This window comes from Felis catus, chromosome E1 (genome assembly GCF_018350175.1).
Source record: "Felis catus isolate Fca126 chromosome E1, F.catus_Fca126_mat1.0, whole genome shotgun sequence".
NCBI classification, from domain to species: Eukaryota; Metazoa; Chordata; class Mammalia; order Carnivora; family Felidae; genus Felis; species Felis catus.
In genome coordinates this window covers 16110044-16124695 of record NC_058381.1, presented here as the reverse complement: position 1 = coordinate 16124695, position 14652 = coordinate 16110044, and the positions used below count along the sequence as shown (strand labels likewise).

General features: G+C 46.5%; 1 protein-coding gene and 1 long non-coding RNA gene across 2 annotated transcripts; one reads left to right on the top strand and one right to left on the bottom strand.

Moving 5' to 3' along the window:
- Positions 1 to 583: 583 nt before the first annotated feature.
- On the bottom strand, positions 584 to 7241 carry TIMM22 (translocase of inner mitochondrial membrane 22). Its single transcript, XM_003996450.6, has 4 exons — positions 6835 to 7241; positions 4493 to 4689; positions 2671 to 2743; positions 584 to 1292 (listed from the first exon to the last, which is right to left on the bottom strand). Exons 1-4 carry the CDS (start codon positions 7070 to 7072, stop codon positions 1216 to 1218), a joined length of 585 nt encoding a protein of 194 aa, XP_003996499.1. The 5' UTR covers positions 7073 to 7241; the 3' UTR covers positions 584 to 1215.
- A 140-nt stretch (positions 7242 to 7381) lies between these two features.
- Positions 7382 to 14257, top strand: LOC109494252. Its single transcript, XR_006589719.1, has 3 exons — positions 7382 to 7568; positions 9232 to 9342; positions 12759 to 14257. It is a non-coding gene; the product is annotated as an uncharacterized LOC109494252 (long non-coding RNA).
- The last annotated feature ends 395 nt before the right edge of the window (positions 14258 to 14652 follow it).

Genomic DNA, 14652 nt, shown 5'->3' with positions numbered 1-14652 from the left:
AGTAAAGAAGGTCTCAGGGCAGATCCCAACCAAAAGCCTATTTTCTTTTGCCCCAGGGCACACAATTAGGATGAGCTTCTGTTGTCAGAAAAAGGCCACTAGATCAAATAAAAAACACTAAGATGTTAAAATACATATACACAAACCCAAAAAACCCTGATACCAGAGAATGAGTGTAGTGGTGAACAGCCGATCTTCACCAGCAGCTGCTGTGACTTAGCAGGACCACACCGGGACCCTGCGCACATTGTGTCCTTGAGCTGGGCCTGGTCCAGCGGTCAGAGCCTAAAACCAACATGGCTCGGACTGCTGGCCTTCCCACCAGGCGGCCTATGGGGTTTTTAGAAGAGGCCAGGGCTTACGCGTGGAATTCTGATGTATCCTGGGCCACGGCTAGGCTGGGCTTCCTGGAGGGCAGGCCCTGGCTGAAGTAACAAACTCAGAAAACACTCCTCTGCAAACCCTGAGAATCAAATGTACCCAGACGCTCAGGCGCTTTCTCAACCTCTGGGCTACCTGGCACCATTTTTGGGAATTGTGAAATTTGAAAATAAAAATAAACCACCTTTTATTTATTCATTTATTTTATGGTTTGAACGGCCTTTATTATTTATAATGGGAAGTGGAAGAGGAGGGGACAAGACAGCTCCGGCTCCAGGGGCAGAACCAAAGACTCACTCTGTCATTATCCCCCCTCCGCCGCCCCAAAACTAACCAACCTTTTAAACTGTAATATAATTTTTTTAAACAAAGACAACACTAAACATAATGACAAAATGGGAGAGAATGTAAATTCGCTGTGCCCTGCCCTCGTGTGAGATGGATGACTGCCTGGAGCTCCGAACTTCCTGGTGTACGTCCAGTCGCCTCTGTTCCCAGCACCAAACAACCAGAGGGCCAGCTGTGGTCAGGACTGAGCTTTGGGGAGCTTAATTCCTACAAGTCAACACACTGACTCCTGATCTGCCTGAGAGAGAGAGGCTGCCACGGCACATCCCCCACTAGGCATGGCTAGAACCCAGGAGCAGACAGTATGGCCACTCAGAGGCTGGGGGCAGAAAGCAGCCAGGTGGCTCCCTCACCACACCAACTACACGAGGGAAAACAAAGGTCTTCGGTCTCGGAAGCAAGTGCCTCGGAGTGGTACAGAAACTGCCCTCCACGGAACAGCTCTAATCTTGGGCTGGCACTGTCCTTCCCTGGAGGCAATAACTCTCACCGTAGGTAATAATCAATCGCAGCAGAGAAAGCAGCAAAACCTCCACAACCAATGACCCCGGCCTTTAAGCCCGCTGTAAAGCAAACAGAAATGGCGTTACGTGTAGTGACGAACACAAGCCGCATTCAGGAGTCTGCCTGCCCCATGAATGCAGAAACCCGTGGAAGCATTCGAAGTCATTCAACAAACCCATCAGATCCACAAGACTTCAACGAGCTGTGTATACAATCTACTCTAGTGTGCTTTATATAAGTGTGCATTTGGCTTTTCTCCGAAGAATTACTATTTGCAGCTTCATGAAATAGCCCCTCACAGGCAGGAAACTGGTTAAGAGAACCAGCCCTTGGAAGCAAGTGAAAGCACACAGCCTGTTACCCTGATTTGTTTATGAAATAAATTCTTGGGAAGGTGATCAAAGCAGTCCCAGAGGGAGCCAGGCTTCTCAGAGTCCCTGACAAAGCGGAGCAATGGGAAGACCAGAGGAAAAGCTACTCTATAAATCACAAATGGCTGTCAGAGGAGCAAAAGCAGCTTTTAAGGACAGCAAATCATCCTGCCTCTCAGAGAATGAGAAAACAGGCTATTTGGGCAAATCAGGGCACGGCAGAGGGGAGAGTGGCCCAGCAATGGACACTGTGCAGAGTCCAGACACTGACACCCCATATCACACTCTTGACGGGCACGCCAACAGGGAGAAGTGCAGGGGACTGGTTTCTTTGTTGTTTACGGCTGACAACCTGACATTTGGCTTTCCATGGGTAGGAGTCTAAGAATCTTCAACATGAAAAGACATGACTGTATAACTTACATACAATATTAAAACTGACAGTTGTACAGTATTAACAAAAATGTCTTAGCTACTTGAAATGCACAGAGCTGCGAGTTCAGCATGGCCTGCCATTTGGAATAAGTGGGTTCTCGGGAGCTGAGTGAGACCTAGCCATGCTTCCGTACTTATCCTGCAGAGCAACACATTCCAGGAATTACTGGGAGGAAGTTCTTCTCATCTTTTCAATGTGAGCCCAGTTCTAAAATCTAGATCCTTCTGTGATTCTCAGCCATGGGTGATTTTGTCCCCTGGGGAAAATCTGGCAATGTCTAGAGACACTTTCAGTGATCAACTAAGGGATGCTACTAGCATCTAGTGGGTAGAGACCAGGGTTACTGCTAAACATCCTACAATGCAAAGGACAGCCCTACTCTCCCTCCAGCAAAGATTTACATGTCCAAAATGTCAATAGTGCCAAAGATGAAAAATCCTGATCTAGACACTAGAAGTTTCCAAAATGAAGTTAATACAAAAGTAAATGTGATTTACTTCTCAGAGGGAAGAATATCAAGTGTCCACATATGCCTTGGGCTGTCCCTGAAACACTCATACATTTGGAAATGTTAACTACAGCATGTTGTCCGAAGCCACAAAGAAAACCATGTGAGAGTTGTTTACTAACCTCTGAAACCAATGGCTCCTCCAGTGATGCAGCCACTAATGACACTGTTCTTCCAATCTGATTTTCCCCGGTACTGTGGGTGGAGAAGTGCAGTTTAGAGCCAAAGAAACAAGCCAGACAAGATGATTAAGGGGGAAAAAACACAGCATTCCTAGCTGGCTAAATTAGTCCCTCCCCAAAGGAAACCTAATCTTCTTTGCTTTCGAAAGTATAGTTCCTAATTTGAATGTGTTCTTGGATGCTTCCTGAAGGTGGTATCAGAGTGCAGAAACCAAGCGTACAATTTGACAAGTAATCAAAATCTCTTTGGTTCTCCAATAAGTCCCATGGTTAAAATCATTAACCAACCTCTGGGGTGCCTGGGTGGCTCAATTGGTTAAGCATTGGACTCTTGATTTGGGGTCAGGTCATCATCTCACAGTTCGTGAGACTGAGCCCAGCATCTCAATCTTGGGATTCTCTTTCTCTATGCCTCCCTCTCTCACACTCTCTCTCTCTCAAAAATAAATTAATTAAAAAAACAACTTAGGGGTGCCTGAGTGGCTCAGTCAGTTAAGTGTCTGACTTCGGCTCAGGTCATGATCTCACAGTTCATGAGTTTGAGCCCTGCATCAGACTCTGTGCTGACATCTGAGCCTGGAGGCTGAAGCCTGCTTCAGATTCTGTCTCCTTCTCTCTCTGCTCCTCCCTGGCTCATGCTCTGTCTCTCATTCTCTCTGTCAAAAATAAATAACAACATTATAAAATTTTTTTTTTTAATTTAAAAAATAAAATCATTAGGGGAACCTGGGTGGCTCAGTCGGCTAAGCTTCTGATTTTTGCTTGGGTCATGATCTCACAGCTCGTGGGTTTGAGCCCCACATCGGGCTCTGTGCTATCAGCATGGAGCCCGTTTCAGTTCCTGTCTCCCTCTTTCTCTGCTCCTCCCCAGCTTGTGCTTTCTCTTTGTCTCAAAAATAAATTAAAAAAAAAAATTTTTTTAAATAAAATCATTAACCAACTTTTTTTTTTTATTAATTTATTTGGAAAGAGAGACAGTGCAAGTGGGGGAGGGGCAGAGAGGGAGACAGAGAATCCCAAGCAGGCCCCGCACTACCAGCACAGAGCCCAATGCAGAGCTCGATCCCATGAACTGTGAGATCATGACCTCAGTGGAAGCCAAGTCGGAAACTTAACCAACTGAGCCACCCAGGCCCCCCTAACCAACTTCTAACAGAGACATGAAAAGATGCTCAACATCATTCATCATCAGGGAAATGCAAATCAAAACTAAACGAGGTATCACCTCTCACCTGTCAGAATGGCTAAAATCTACAACACAAGAAACCACAGGTACTAGTGAGGACATGGATAAAGGGGAACCCCCTTGCACTGTTGGTGGGAATGCAAACTGGTGCAGACACTCTGGAAAAGGGTATGGAGTTTCCTCAGAAAGTTAAAAATAGAACTATTAGGGTGCCTGGCTGGCTCAGTCAGTGTGAATATTGACCTCAGGGTCGTGAGTTTGAGCCCCATGTTGTATGGAATTGTTGAATCACTACATTGTACACCTGAAACTAATATTACGTTGTATGTTAACTAACTAGAATTTTAAAAACTTAAAAAAATAAAATCATTAACTTCTAGCTTACAAAAAGAAGTAAAAAATAACGCAAGCCCAAATCATAAATGCACGAGAAGTTTACATTATGGACTAATGGTCCTTACTCGCTAAGAGTACCAGACATTTCTGATCTGCTTTCTAATTAACATTCAGAGCATTTCTCTTTAGAAGTCATAACATGGCACAGGCAAGGCTTTCTCAGAAGGCAGAGACACTTACAGATTCTACCAAGCACTCGGTGCAAGAAAACATGGCGCCCACAATGGCAAAATTTTTGGCGTAGGACATCCCTCTCTGCCCCATGTCTTTAAGAACTTCTTTCGCTGTCGGCGTACGGTAAGGATCCTTAGGGTCAAAGCCCACATTGGTATCAATGCCGGCAGTGAATACCCCAAACGCACCTCCCAATACAAATCCTAAAAACAAACAGAGATGAAGACTTCTTTGGCATGTTTTCTGGGTTACTGTAATGAGGTCCTACTCGAATAGCACATTTTGGATGGCCACCAGCAAAGAGGACGCTCCCTGCTGCCCCCTCACTCCACCTTGCCACTCAAGCTCTCCACTTACCTGGTTTCCACATCACACAAGCTAAGAACTACCTTGCTGACAGCTTCTTCTTGGTCTCCCTTTGGATTTCTTCCTCCTTTCATTGTCTAAAATTCCTCAAGATTCAATCTTTAACCTTTCATTCTGTCTATACTCAGACATTCAGCTGTTAACTTTGCATACCACTCCCGTGACAATGGTGACATTCATAACTGTCACTGAGTACCATGTGCCAAGTACTCTGACACTTTATAGTCACAGCTTCATTTATTCTCCACAATAGTCCCATGAGGTACATACTATTATCCTCTCCATTCTGTAGCTGAAGCAACTGAGGCTCAGGGAGTAACTTCCCTAAGATCACAAAGTTACCAAGTGGCAAATCCTACAGTGCTGTCCCCATCTCCCTGAGCCTTCCTGAGCCTGCTGGGCATTTCCATATACATGTCCTCTCATCACATCAAGGTCAATGTTTAATGAAATCATGGGCATCTCCCGTCCAGACTTTCTTATTTATGGCTCCTTCTTTCCAGTCACTCTCACTTCAAACCTCAAGGGTATTTCTTTTCTTTTTTTTTTTTTTTAAGTTTATTTATTTGAGAGAGAGAGTGCACGTAAGTGTGCAAGAGCAGGGGAGGGGCAGACAGAGTGGGAAAGAGAGAATCCCAAGCTGGCCCTGTGCTGTGAGCGCAGAGCCCCATCTGGGGCTCGATCCCACAAACCGTGAGATCATGACCCAAGCTCAAACCAAGAGCCAGCTGCTTAACCTACTGAGCCACTCAGGCTCCCCCTCAAGGGCATTTCTGACTGCCTCTTTGCTTTCCTCTACAACCCTACGTTCACAATTACCATCCTAGTCTAGGGCCTTTATCACTTCCACCCTGGAGCACTACAAAGACTTATTCATCATTTCAACAAATATGCAAGTGATGTATTAGAGTCAGGCACAATGATGAACAAAGACCGAGGCCAGGCCTCACAGAGCTTCACTTTAGCCAATTCCCTATATGGTCTCCCGAAGCACCAGACTTTCCTTCACTACATTCAGTGCTGGGTCATCAAGTTCATCAATTACTGCCCTAATGCCTACAGGCAAAACGCCCAAATACTCAACCCCACTTGCAACTTGAAAGGACATTTCTCTTCCTCTTAGTCTACTCCCATTCTCTCAATCCCTTAAGATAATAGCTGCAATCTCACCTCCTCTTGTAGCCTTCCCCAAACCAAAAACAGAACAAAACAAAACCCCTCTCTTTGCTTTCAACTATACTTTACATCTGCAACTCTCGCCATATTTGTTTCTGGATTGTCTTTCATTCTCAATGAGATTTCAACTCCTCTGCGGATGTGGCCAACCTTTTTACAAGAGGCACCCCATACATTCTCAAATCCTCAAAAGGTTTAAAAAAGAAAAAAAAAAAAGGGAAAAAAGAAAAGGGCCAACGCCAGACGTCTTTCCCCCTTGTTCACCGCCATCTAATCACATTGGCGTCAATGGCCTTTCCGTTTTTCAGACTTCAGACTGGTTCCTACCAGACCCTTTGCATTTGCTGTTCCCGTTTGTCTGCAGCACTCTCTTGCCAGGTTCGTTCTCAACATTCTTGTTTCTCTATATATTAAAATGTTAGCTTCATGAGAACCAGGCTCTTGTCTTGTCTCCCCCTGTCCCTCCACTACCAAGCATGTGATAGTTATTTATGACAATTTGTTGAAAGAATCCTTATTTAAAAGCGAATCAACGAATGAATGAACGAAGCCAACCATTTTATAACCAACCTCCAGACCCCGGCCCGAACAGTACCGATTCTCTGATCCAATTTCCAGAGGCGAAAACTAACCTCAGGGCTTAGAGTGGGTTTACTCGAGTTCATAGATCGAGGCAGGGGTGTAGTCAAGGTCGAGGTCCACAGGCTCCTCGCCTCCCAGGCGCGTGGTCTTCTTGGCAGAGGACCCCTCTGCCGTCCAAGCCCTCAGCCTCCCAATGCTCCCCCCGCCCCCCAATCTTGCCTCACCTCCCACGCAGGCCAGCGCTGCCTTGAAGGCGCAGCTTTCCATTGCCTTCTCGATCATCTTCTGTTCCTCACTCTTGGTGGGGCTCGGGATCCCACCCAAACTACTAGGCTCCAGAAGCCGGGGCTGACGCTTGTCGCCCACCAGGTATTGCAGAAGAAGGCTGTACTGTAGCGGGGCTTCGTCGGAACCCGCCGCCTCAGGCGCGGAGCCCCCCGCACTGGGGGCAGTCGCCGCCATGACTGTAGATGCTCAAGAAACCCGGGCGTTCTTCCCGCAGCAGATTCCGCAAGCTTCCCGTTGAGGGCCTGCGCGCCTAGCCATCGTGACGCAACGGCAGATTCGCCACAACTAGCAAGACCAAGAAGCTGCGGAAGCAAAGTCCGTTCGTGCGCACCGGGCGTAAGAGATATCGTGTTCCCCCAAAGCCTCTTGGGAATACTGAATCGGTCTCGTGCAGTATCCAGGGGCACTGACAAACAAGATTCAGAGTCCACAGAAAGCGCCCTCTGCTTCGGGCCTGCTGCGCGGGGGGTACCGGGATTTGTAGGCCAGGCATTTCCCAGGAAGCTTTGCGCGGGCACTCGCCGGGCGGCCTCCTCTGAAGGTCTTGACCGGGTGGGGAGCGGTAGCACGCCCGCGAGGCTGCAGAGCGCCGGAGTGACGGCAGGGGACGCACGCGCCTCGCCACTGCTTTTCGAGCCTAATCATTCCTTGAAGAAGGGGGTTGTGAGAGGTAAATGATGGAAGGTGTTTTGTAAATAAGTGTGAAAGCGTGGTACAAATGTATGCAATATATGTTTTGTTTGACAGTTAAACCTTTGAGGAGAGAGAAGGGGCCCAGCAAATGAGTGAACAAATGAGCTAAGCTAGCCAAGTATAAGAAAAATCGGAAGGATGGTAGGAGGTGGAGGCGAATGGCCAGATGGAGAGCTCAAGGCTGAGGCTGCTACTCCCTCCAGCCAGTTGTTGTCAGTGGAATTGGGGACGTAGGGCTAGCATTGCCATGGGAAGCCTGATTTATATTATGTTAAACCAATTAAAGTGTTTACCAGCTTGCAAACTCAGAACCTAAAGGTAAACTGTGAAATAGTACTATATATGAACCCAGAAAAACTTTCACAGTAGCTTTTATGGTACTAAAATAGATCCCATACTGTCGCACTGATCCAGCAGTGTATTTGAGTGTAATAGCTAAGAGAAACATAAATGCAAACAGAGGTGGTGAGCGTTGCCAGGCAACATAGGCAGAGATGCTTCTTTGGTACCCAGAGTGCTCTGTGCAGCCAAGCACAGCGTATGATTCCCCCTGCTTCTGTCCCCACCAGGCTGCTAAATGAGCTGCTCTGAAGGTCCCGCGTGGATTCCCAGTTGTTGAATCTAATTCAGACCTCATTTTACTAGACTTCTCAACATTTGACACTGTTGACTCCTCCCTCATTTTTTTTTTTTACAGTTTATTTTTATTTATTTTGAGAGAGAGAGAGAGCAAGCAGGGGAGGGACAGAGAAAGAGGGAGACAGAATCTATGTGGGGCTCGAACTCACGAACAGTAAGATCATGACCTGAGCCAAAATCAAGAGTCAGAGGCTTAACCAACTGAGCCACCCAGGTGCCCTCCCCTCCTTTAAAAAAAATTTTTTTTAAAATTATTTACTTATTTTGAGAGAGAGACAGAACATGAGCAGGGGAGGGACAGAGAGAGAGGAAGAGAGAGAGAATCCCAAGCAGACAGGCTCTGTGCACTGTCAGTGTGGAGCCTGACTAGGGCCTTGAACTCACAAACTGTGAGATCATGACCTGAGCTGAAATCAAGAGTCAGATGCTTAACCAACTGAACCATCCAGGCACCCCCTTTTTTTAAAAAAAGTTTTTGTTAATGTTTATTTATTTTTGAGAGAGGGAGAGAGAGAGCATGAGCGGGGGAGGAGCAGACAGAAGAGGGGACAGAGGATCTGAAGTGGGCTCTGTCAGCACAGAGCCAGATGTGGGGCTCGAACCCATGAACCGATCGTGACCTAAGCCAAAGTCCGAGGCTTAACTGACTGGACCACCCAGGCGCCCCTCCTCCCTCCTTTTCGGAGATTTCTCCGTATTTTTGGTGAGCACCTCTCTCTCCTAGTTTTGCTGCAGCCTCTCCAGTTGCTCAGTCTTCTTTGCAGGCCCCTCTGCCTGACCTTTTCTTGTTGGTCCTCCAGGGCTTCATCCTTTATTCTCTTCTCATGCAACTCACTCCACCAGAGCAACTCATCCTTGTGGCCTCTACTGCCATCTCTAATGCATTAATGACTCCCAAATCTTCATCTCCAACTTAGACCTTTCTTACAAGCACAAGAACCAGACGTTTCCCATAGGCACCTCTAACTCAACACACCCTGCTAACCACCCTTTCCTTCCAGATGAGTGAGGGGCCCAGGGCTCTGATTCATGCTGAGGTTGTAAGAGCCACAGATGGATTTGAGAGAAGTTGGGACAGCCCCACCCCCACCCCAGCCACAGGCAAGTCCCAGGTAAGGCAGCCTTGGAAAGCAAGGGGTGGTTTAAATAATTAACCCATGGGACTAATTAGAGAGCAATAATCAATCCCCAGATGAAGGGTATGCATTAGAGTTCCGGTGAGATCCAGGTCAGCACGTGGAGAAATTTCATGTGGCCAAGGCACATGAAGGAGGGAGCCTTTTACAGAACATCCTTGGCCTGGATCATAGATGGGGAGAGAACAGTTACAGACACTGATCTGGTATCTCTCTCTACCCACCCATCTCCTTCCGTAGGTGGAATGGGTTTCACCTGATGGAAAACTTGAACCTCTTCAAGTATATTCTGAAAGTGAGAAGTGGTTTCCCATGTCTGTTTCCCTGGGCTGAACCTTTGCCGGTAGTCTAGGGATTTATCTGGCCCTGGCATCATGGGGAGTCCTCATGTGACAGTTTGGTTCCCCACTCCCAGGCTGTCTGTTCTGGCCACAAGGATAGGGGGAGCATCTCAGTGGGTCAGAGAGAACAGGAGGCAGTTAAAAATGAACCCTTCATGGGAAGTGTTGTAGGGAGAGTCAGAACACTCTGAGTGTCTGAGTATCTGACTCATCACTTGAAAGGACTCCGGATGAACGGGAGGAGGGTCTGGTCATACCATACCCCAGGTGGCCGGGAGACCCCAGCTCACCTGTAGTTCTCTCAGCGTGCTGCAGGAGCCCAAGAGTCAAAGAAATAGCACAAGTGGGATAGAATAAGGAGATCCTAGTGGAAAGTGCATTGTGTCCTATGTGGATTTGAACTGTATATGAATTTGGTAACAGTGAGTAATCTGAATAGTCCTGTTGCTGGCAGGAGGTATGGCCACATAGATATTCTGAATAGCCAACTGATTCACTGTAGATAGTGGGTACTAGACAAGTGACTTTCTTTTTAAAGGGACTTGGCCCATGACCTCCAAAGCCAAAGGATCTCTAGGAGCTGAGGATGGAAATATGGTGTCTGAGAAACTCATGGAAGGAGAAGATATTAATAAGAAGTGACTGGGTTGCCTGGGTGGCTCATGCGGTTAAGCATCCAACTCTTGATTTCTGCTCAGGTCATGATCTCACGGTTCATGAGTTCGAGCCCCACGTCGGGCCCTGTACTGACAGCTCAGAGCCTGGAGCCTGCTTTGGATTCTGTGTCTCTGTCTTTCTCTGCCCTTCTCCTGATCACACTCTGTCTCTCTCTATCAAAAATAAATAAACATTAAAAAAATTTAAAGACCTAGGGGTGCCTGGGTGGCGCAGTCGGTTAAGCGTCCGACTTCAGCCAGGTCACGATCTCGCGGTCCGGGAGTTCGAGCCCCGCGTCGGGCTCTGGGCTGATGGCTCAGAGCCTGGAGCCTGTTTCCGATTCTGTGTCTCCCTCTCTCTCTGCCCCTCCCCCGTTCATGCTCTGTCTCTCTCTGTCCCAAAAATAAATAAATGTTGAAAAAAAAATTTTTAAAAAAAATTTAAAGACCTAGAAGTCTGCTGGTAAACTGCTTGTGATTATGGATGACTTTGTTCTTTGCTTCTTGTGTTATTCAGTTTCCTTTTATGCATGTTAACTTTAAAAAAATAAAAAATTTTAAAACCTAAAAAAAATTAAAGAGAATCCATTCAAGTTACAAGAAAGCAAAGGATCAAAAGGACAAAGTGGTTTTTTTTAATGTTTATTTTTGAGAGAGAGAGACAGTCAGAACGTGAGCAGGGGAGGAGCAGAGAGAGAGGGAGACACAGAATCTGAAGCAGGCTCCAAGCTGTCAGCACAGAGCCCGATGCGGGACTTGAACTCATGAACCAGGAAATCATGACCTGACCCGAGGTCAAATGCTTAACCAACTAAGCCACCAAAGCACCTGAAAGCATAAGGTGTTTTTTCTTGTAAAGTTCATACACTTTTCTCCAAATCCTAAGATACTTTGCTACCTTGTTACTTGATATTTAACATATATAGTAATACCTTTCAATATCTCAAATAAAGTTGTGATTGAAAATCATTTATATTAAAAATGGTTTCTATCTAATCATGTGGGTTTTCAAAAGCACATTATCAAATCACCCCACTTCTTGGAAGCAGTGGTCAAGCCATGTCCTGTGAGGAACCTCCCTCTGTCTACTCCTCTAAGAGAGGCAGGATAAGTTCTCTACCGTTTGGACTTTTGAAGCAAAAAGAATAACATAAACATTTCTAGAGGAGGGCTGAAAAATCAGTGTAGCTAATTTGATTGCGAATAAATAATCACTGCTTTATTACTAATGGCATAAAATTTAGACTTCTGAAAAACTTTCTTTGGCGATCCTTATCTCTTGAGGTTCTAAAACTTTGAGATAACAGGGGCACCTGGGTGGCTCAGTCAGTTAAACACCTGACTTTTGATTTCCACTCAGGTCATGATCTCACGGTTCCTGGGATTGAGTTCTGAGTCGGGCTTTGCCCTGACAGTGCAAAGCCTGCTTGGAATTCTCTGTCTCTCTCTGCCCCTCCGCTGCTCGCTCTCTCTCTCAAAATAAATAAATAAACATTAAAAAAAATAAGACTCTCTTTCCAGGTTGAACTCTCTTTTCTGCATTAGATAGGTGACTTCATTTGGTGGACAACTCCCACCCCCCCCCCCCCCGGTTCCAGGCTCACACCCTCACACTGATCCTCTATTTAAAATTTGGTAAATTGTTCATCATGGATTGTTTTCTTCATAATTTTGGTTTTTAAAACATTGCATTAAAATATTATTTATCTTGGGGCACCTGGCTGGCTCAGTTGGTAGAGCATGTGACGCTTGATCTCGAGGTGGTAAATTCGAGCCCCATGTTAGGGATACAGATTGCTTAAATAAATGAATAAGTAAAAAATAAAATAAATAAACAAATTTATTTGTTTAATAAATAAAATAAAATAGTATTTCTCTTGATTATTGAGTTTTTTTGACATCCTCTTAAAGTTTGGTCTTACTCTTCACCCTTGCCCCAGCCAGGGATTTCCGGAAGAGTCTGTTACCAGCAGTGGGGTGCCGGGGCCAGCTCCAGCTTATTCATAAGAATTGATTATTGAATTTTTGGGATTTCTTTTAACTGGTTATTAAGCATGGCCATAGTTCTTATTTATTTATTTATTTTGAGAGAGAGAGAGAACGAGCAGGGGAGGAGCGGAGAGAGAGGGAGAGAGAGAGAATCCCCAGCAGCCTCTGCACTGTTAGCGCAGAGCCCGATGCAGGGGCTCAAGCTCACAAACCATGAGATCATGACCTGAGCCGAAATCAAAGAGTCAGACACTTAACTGGCCGAGCCACTCAGGACCACTAAGCATGGCCATTATTTTAAATTATATACACTTACAATTAAATCCTACTAAAAATAAAGGCAATATATACTCAGAACTCATCACTTCCTGAATATTTTACTCCACTTTCTTATTTGTTGGGGGAGGTCATGGAGAAAACGTGACTGCTGATGACCAGTGAACTGGATCCAGGCCCTCGGAGGCTCCTCAGCCCCTCCTCTGGTTTTGGGATGTGGGTTCTGCTGGACGCCCTCACTCCCAGAGGCTGCTCCAAGGACACAGCCTTGAGTTAGTTCGGTGGTGTTCAGAGCAACTGGACGGCATACATGACTGAACCCAGGTGAGGCCTCTGTCTCAACTTGTGAGTGTGGCGAGTGGGCGTGGAGACCTGCACCTCGTGGCTCCCCATGACTAGCCTCGTTCCCTTGCTTATTAAACTTTCCCCCCAGCAGCCTGGTGGCCTGCCTCTTGCTTCGGTCTCTCCCTGCTCCCTGTGTGGGGGCTGGTTTCAGATCACACCTGGGAAGCCTTGGAGGAGCCTGTGAACCAGCCTTATCGTCTGTGCCCTTGAGGCTATTAATGCTTATTGTACCCGTGTAATAGAAATGCTCCTTAATGGGTGTCCTGCTGGCATTTCTTCTCAGCTTTGTGATCAGTGACATCATGTTGGTGGCTTGAGGTTGGCCATGATGGAAATATTTACACCATAGAAATCAGTAAATGTTGTAAGTCAAAGCTTTTCTGTGATTATTGTTCAACATCTGCCCGCATACCACTCACTACAAGCAAGCTTTGGGAACCGAGAACACCTTCCTATTTCTGAGGAAACCAGTAAATGAGGGAAAATAAGGCAGAAAAGTAAGACATGAAGTGCTGGTAATGTGTAGGACATTTCCAGGAAATCCTGACTGATCATTAGAAAGAGAGGGCCTCTGGGACGCCTGGCTGGCTCAGTCAGTAGAGTATGTGGCTCTTGATTTCCGGGTGGTGAGTTTGAACCCCATGTTGGATGTAGAGATTACTAATAATAATAAAAGAGAGAGAGGGCTTCTTACTTCCATGAATGTAACACCATGTTTGGTGTCATTTTGGACCCCTTGTGTGGACAAGATGTGGCCCAGGAGCTCCTCTGGGGCTTTTAAGTACACTTCTTGCTTTTGGTCCAAAGGCAGTACTGTAGCACCAGGGAGTACCTGCACCTTCTCAGAGGATGAGGGTCAAAAAAGGCCCCTCTAAGTACACAGTGGCTACTCAGTTCAGAAGGCTGCACAACATGATTTTTCATCAAGGGTTGCAAGAAGGGCTGGGGCAGTGCACAGCTCCATGTCCTGAGACTACTTTCATGGCCAAAGGAGAAAGGCTGGAGGTCCTCTGGATTGAGAATGAGCTTTTCTGGGAGGCGCACAGGGTGCAGCTTTGCTGGCGCCAGGGCACAGGGCAAGCACACTTCTGTATTATTCGTTATAACCCCTGGACAGCTGATCGATCACCTGCCACTCGAGAGCACTGTTGATCTATAAGGAACACTGGCAGGCAGGCCTCCAATCAGACTAAAGAATAAGATGAGCTTGCTCAGGGGGCACCTGGGTGGCTCATTCAGTTAAGTGTCTGACTACAAGTTTTGGCTCGGGTCATGATCTCACTGTTTCATGAGTTCGAGCCCCATGTACGACTCTGCTCTGACAGTGCAGAGCCTGCTTGGGATTCTCTCTCTCCCCTCTCTCTCTGCCCCTCCCCCATTGTGCTGTCTCTCTCAAAATAAATAAACTTTTTAAAAAATTAAATAAATAAATGGATTGTTCAGGTGTAGGTCAAGAAGAGTTTGTAGGATTGGAAGCAGGTCTGGGATTCAGGATGCTGAGGCCAACCTGGGCTTTAGAGAAGAACTTCCATCCCCCCACCCCTACCCAGGAGAAGGGGCTTTGGCCCAGGGGTGGGGGCTCTCTGAGGTCTCAGGAGGCAGCACCAGTGTGGGGGTTGGCAGGAAACACTCTTGCCCATGAACTGGGAGCAGAAGCCAAGTAGGAGGCCTCAGAAAGC

Excerpts from the sequence above, each read along its gene's own strand:
- TIMM22 (XM_003996450.6), bottom strand. The coding sequence starts at position 7,072 with ATGGCGGCGACTGCCCCCAGTGCGGGGGGCTCCGCGCCTGAGGCGGCG. Across the intron at positions 4,690-6,834 it reads AGCGCTGGCCTGCGTGGGAG|GATTTGTATTGGGAGGTGCG; the intron begins GTGAGGCAAGAT and ends GTTTGTTTTTAG. Across the intron at positions 1,293-2,670 it reads AGGAGCCATTGGTTTCAGAG|CGGGCTTAAAGGCCGGGGTC; the intron begins GTTAGTAAACAA and ends TTTGCTTTACAG.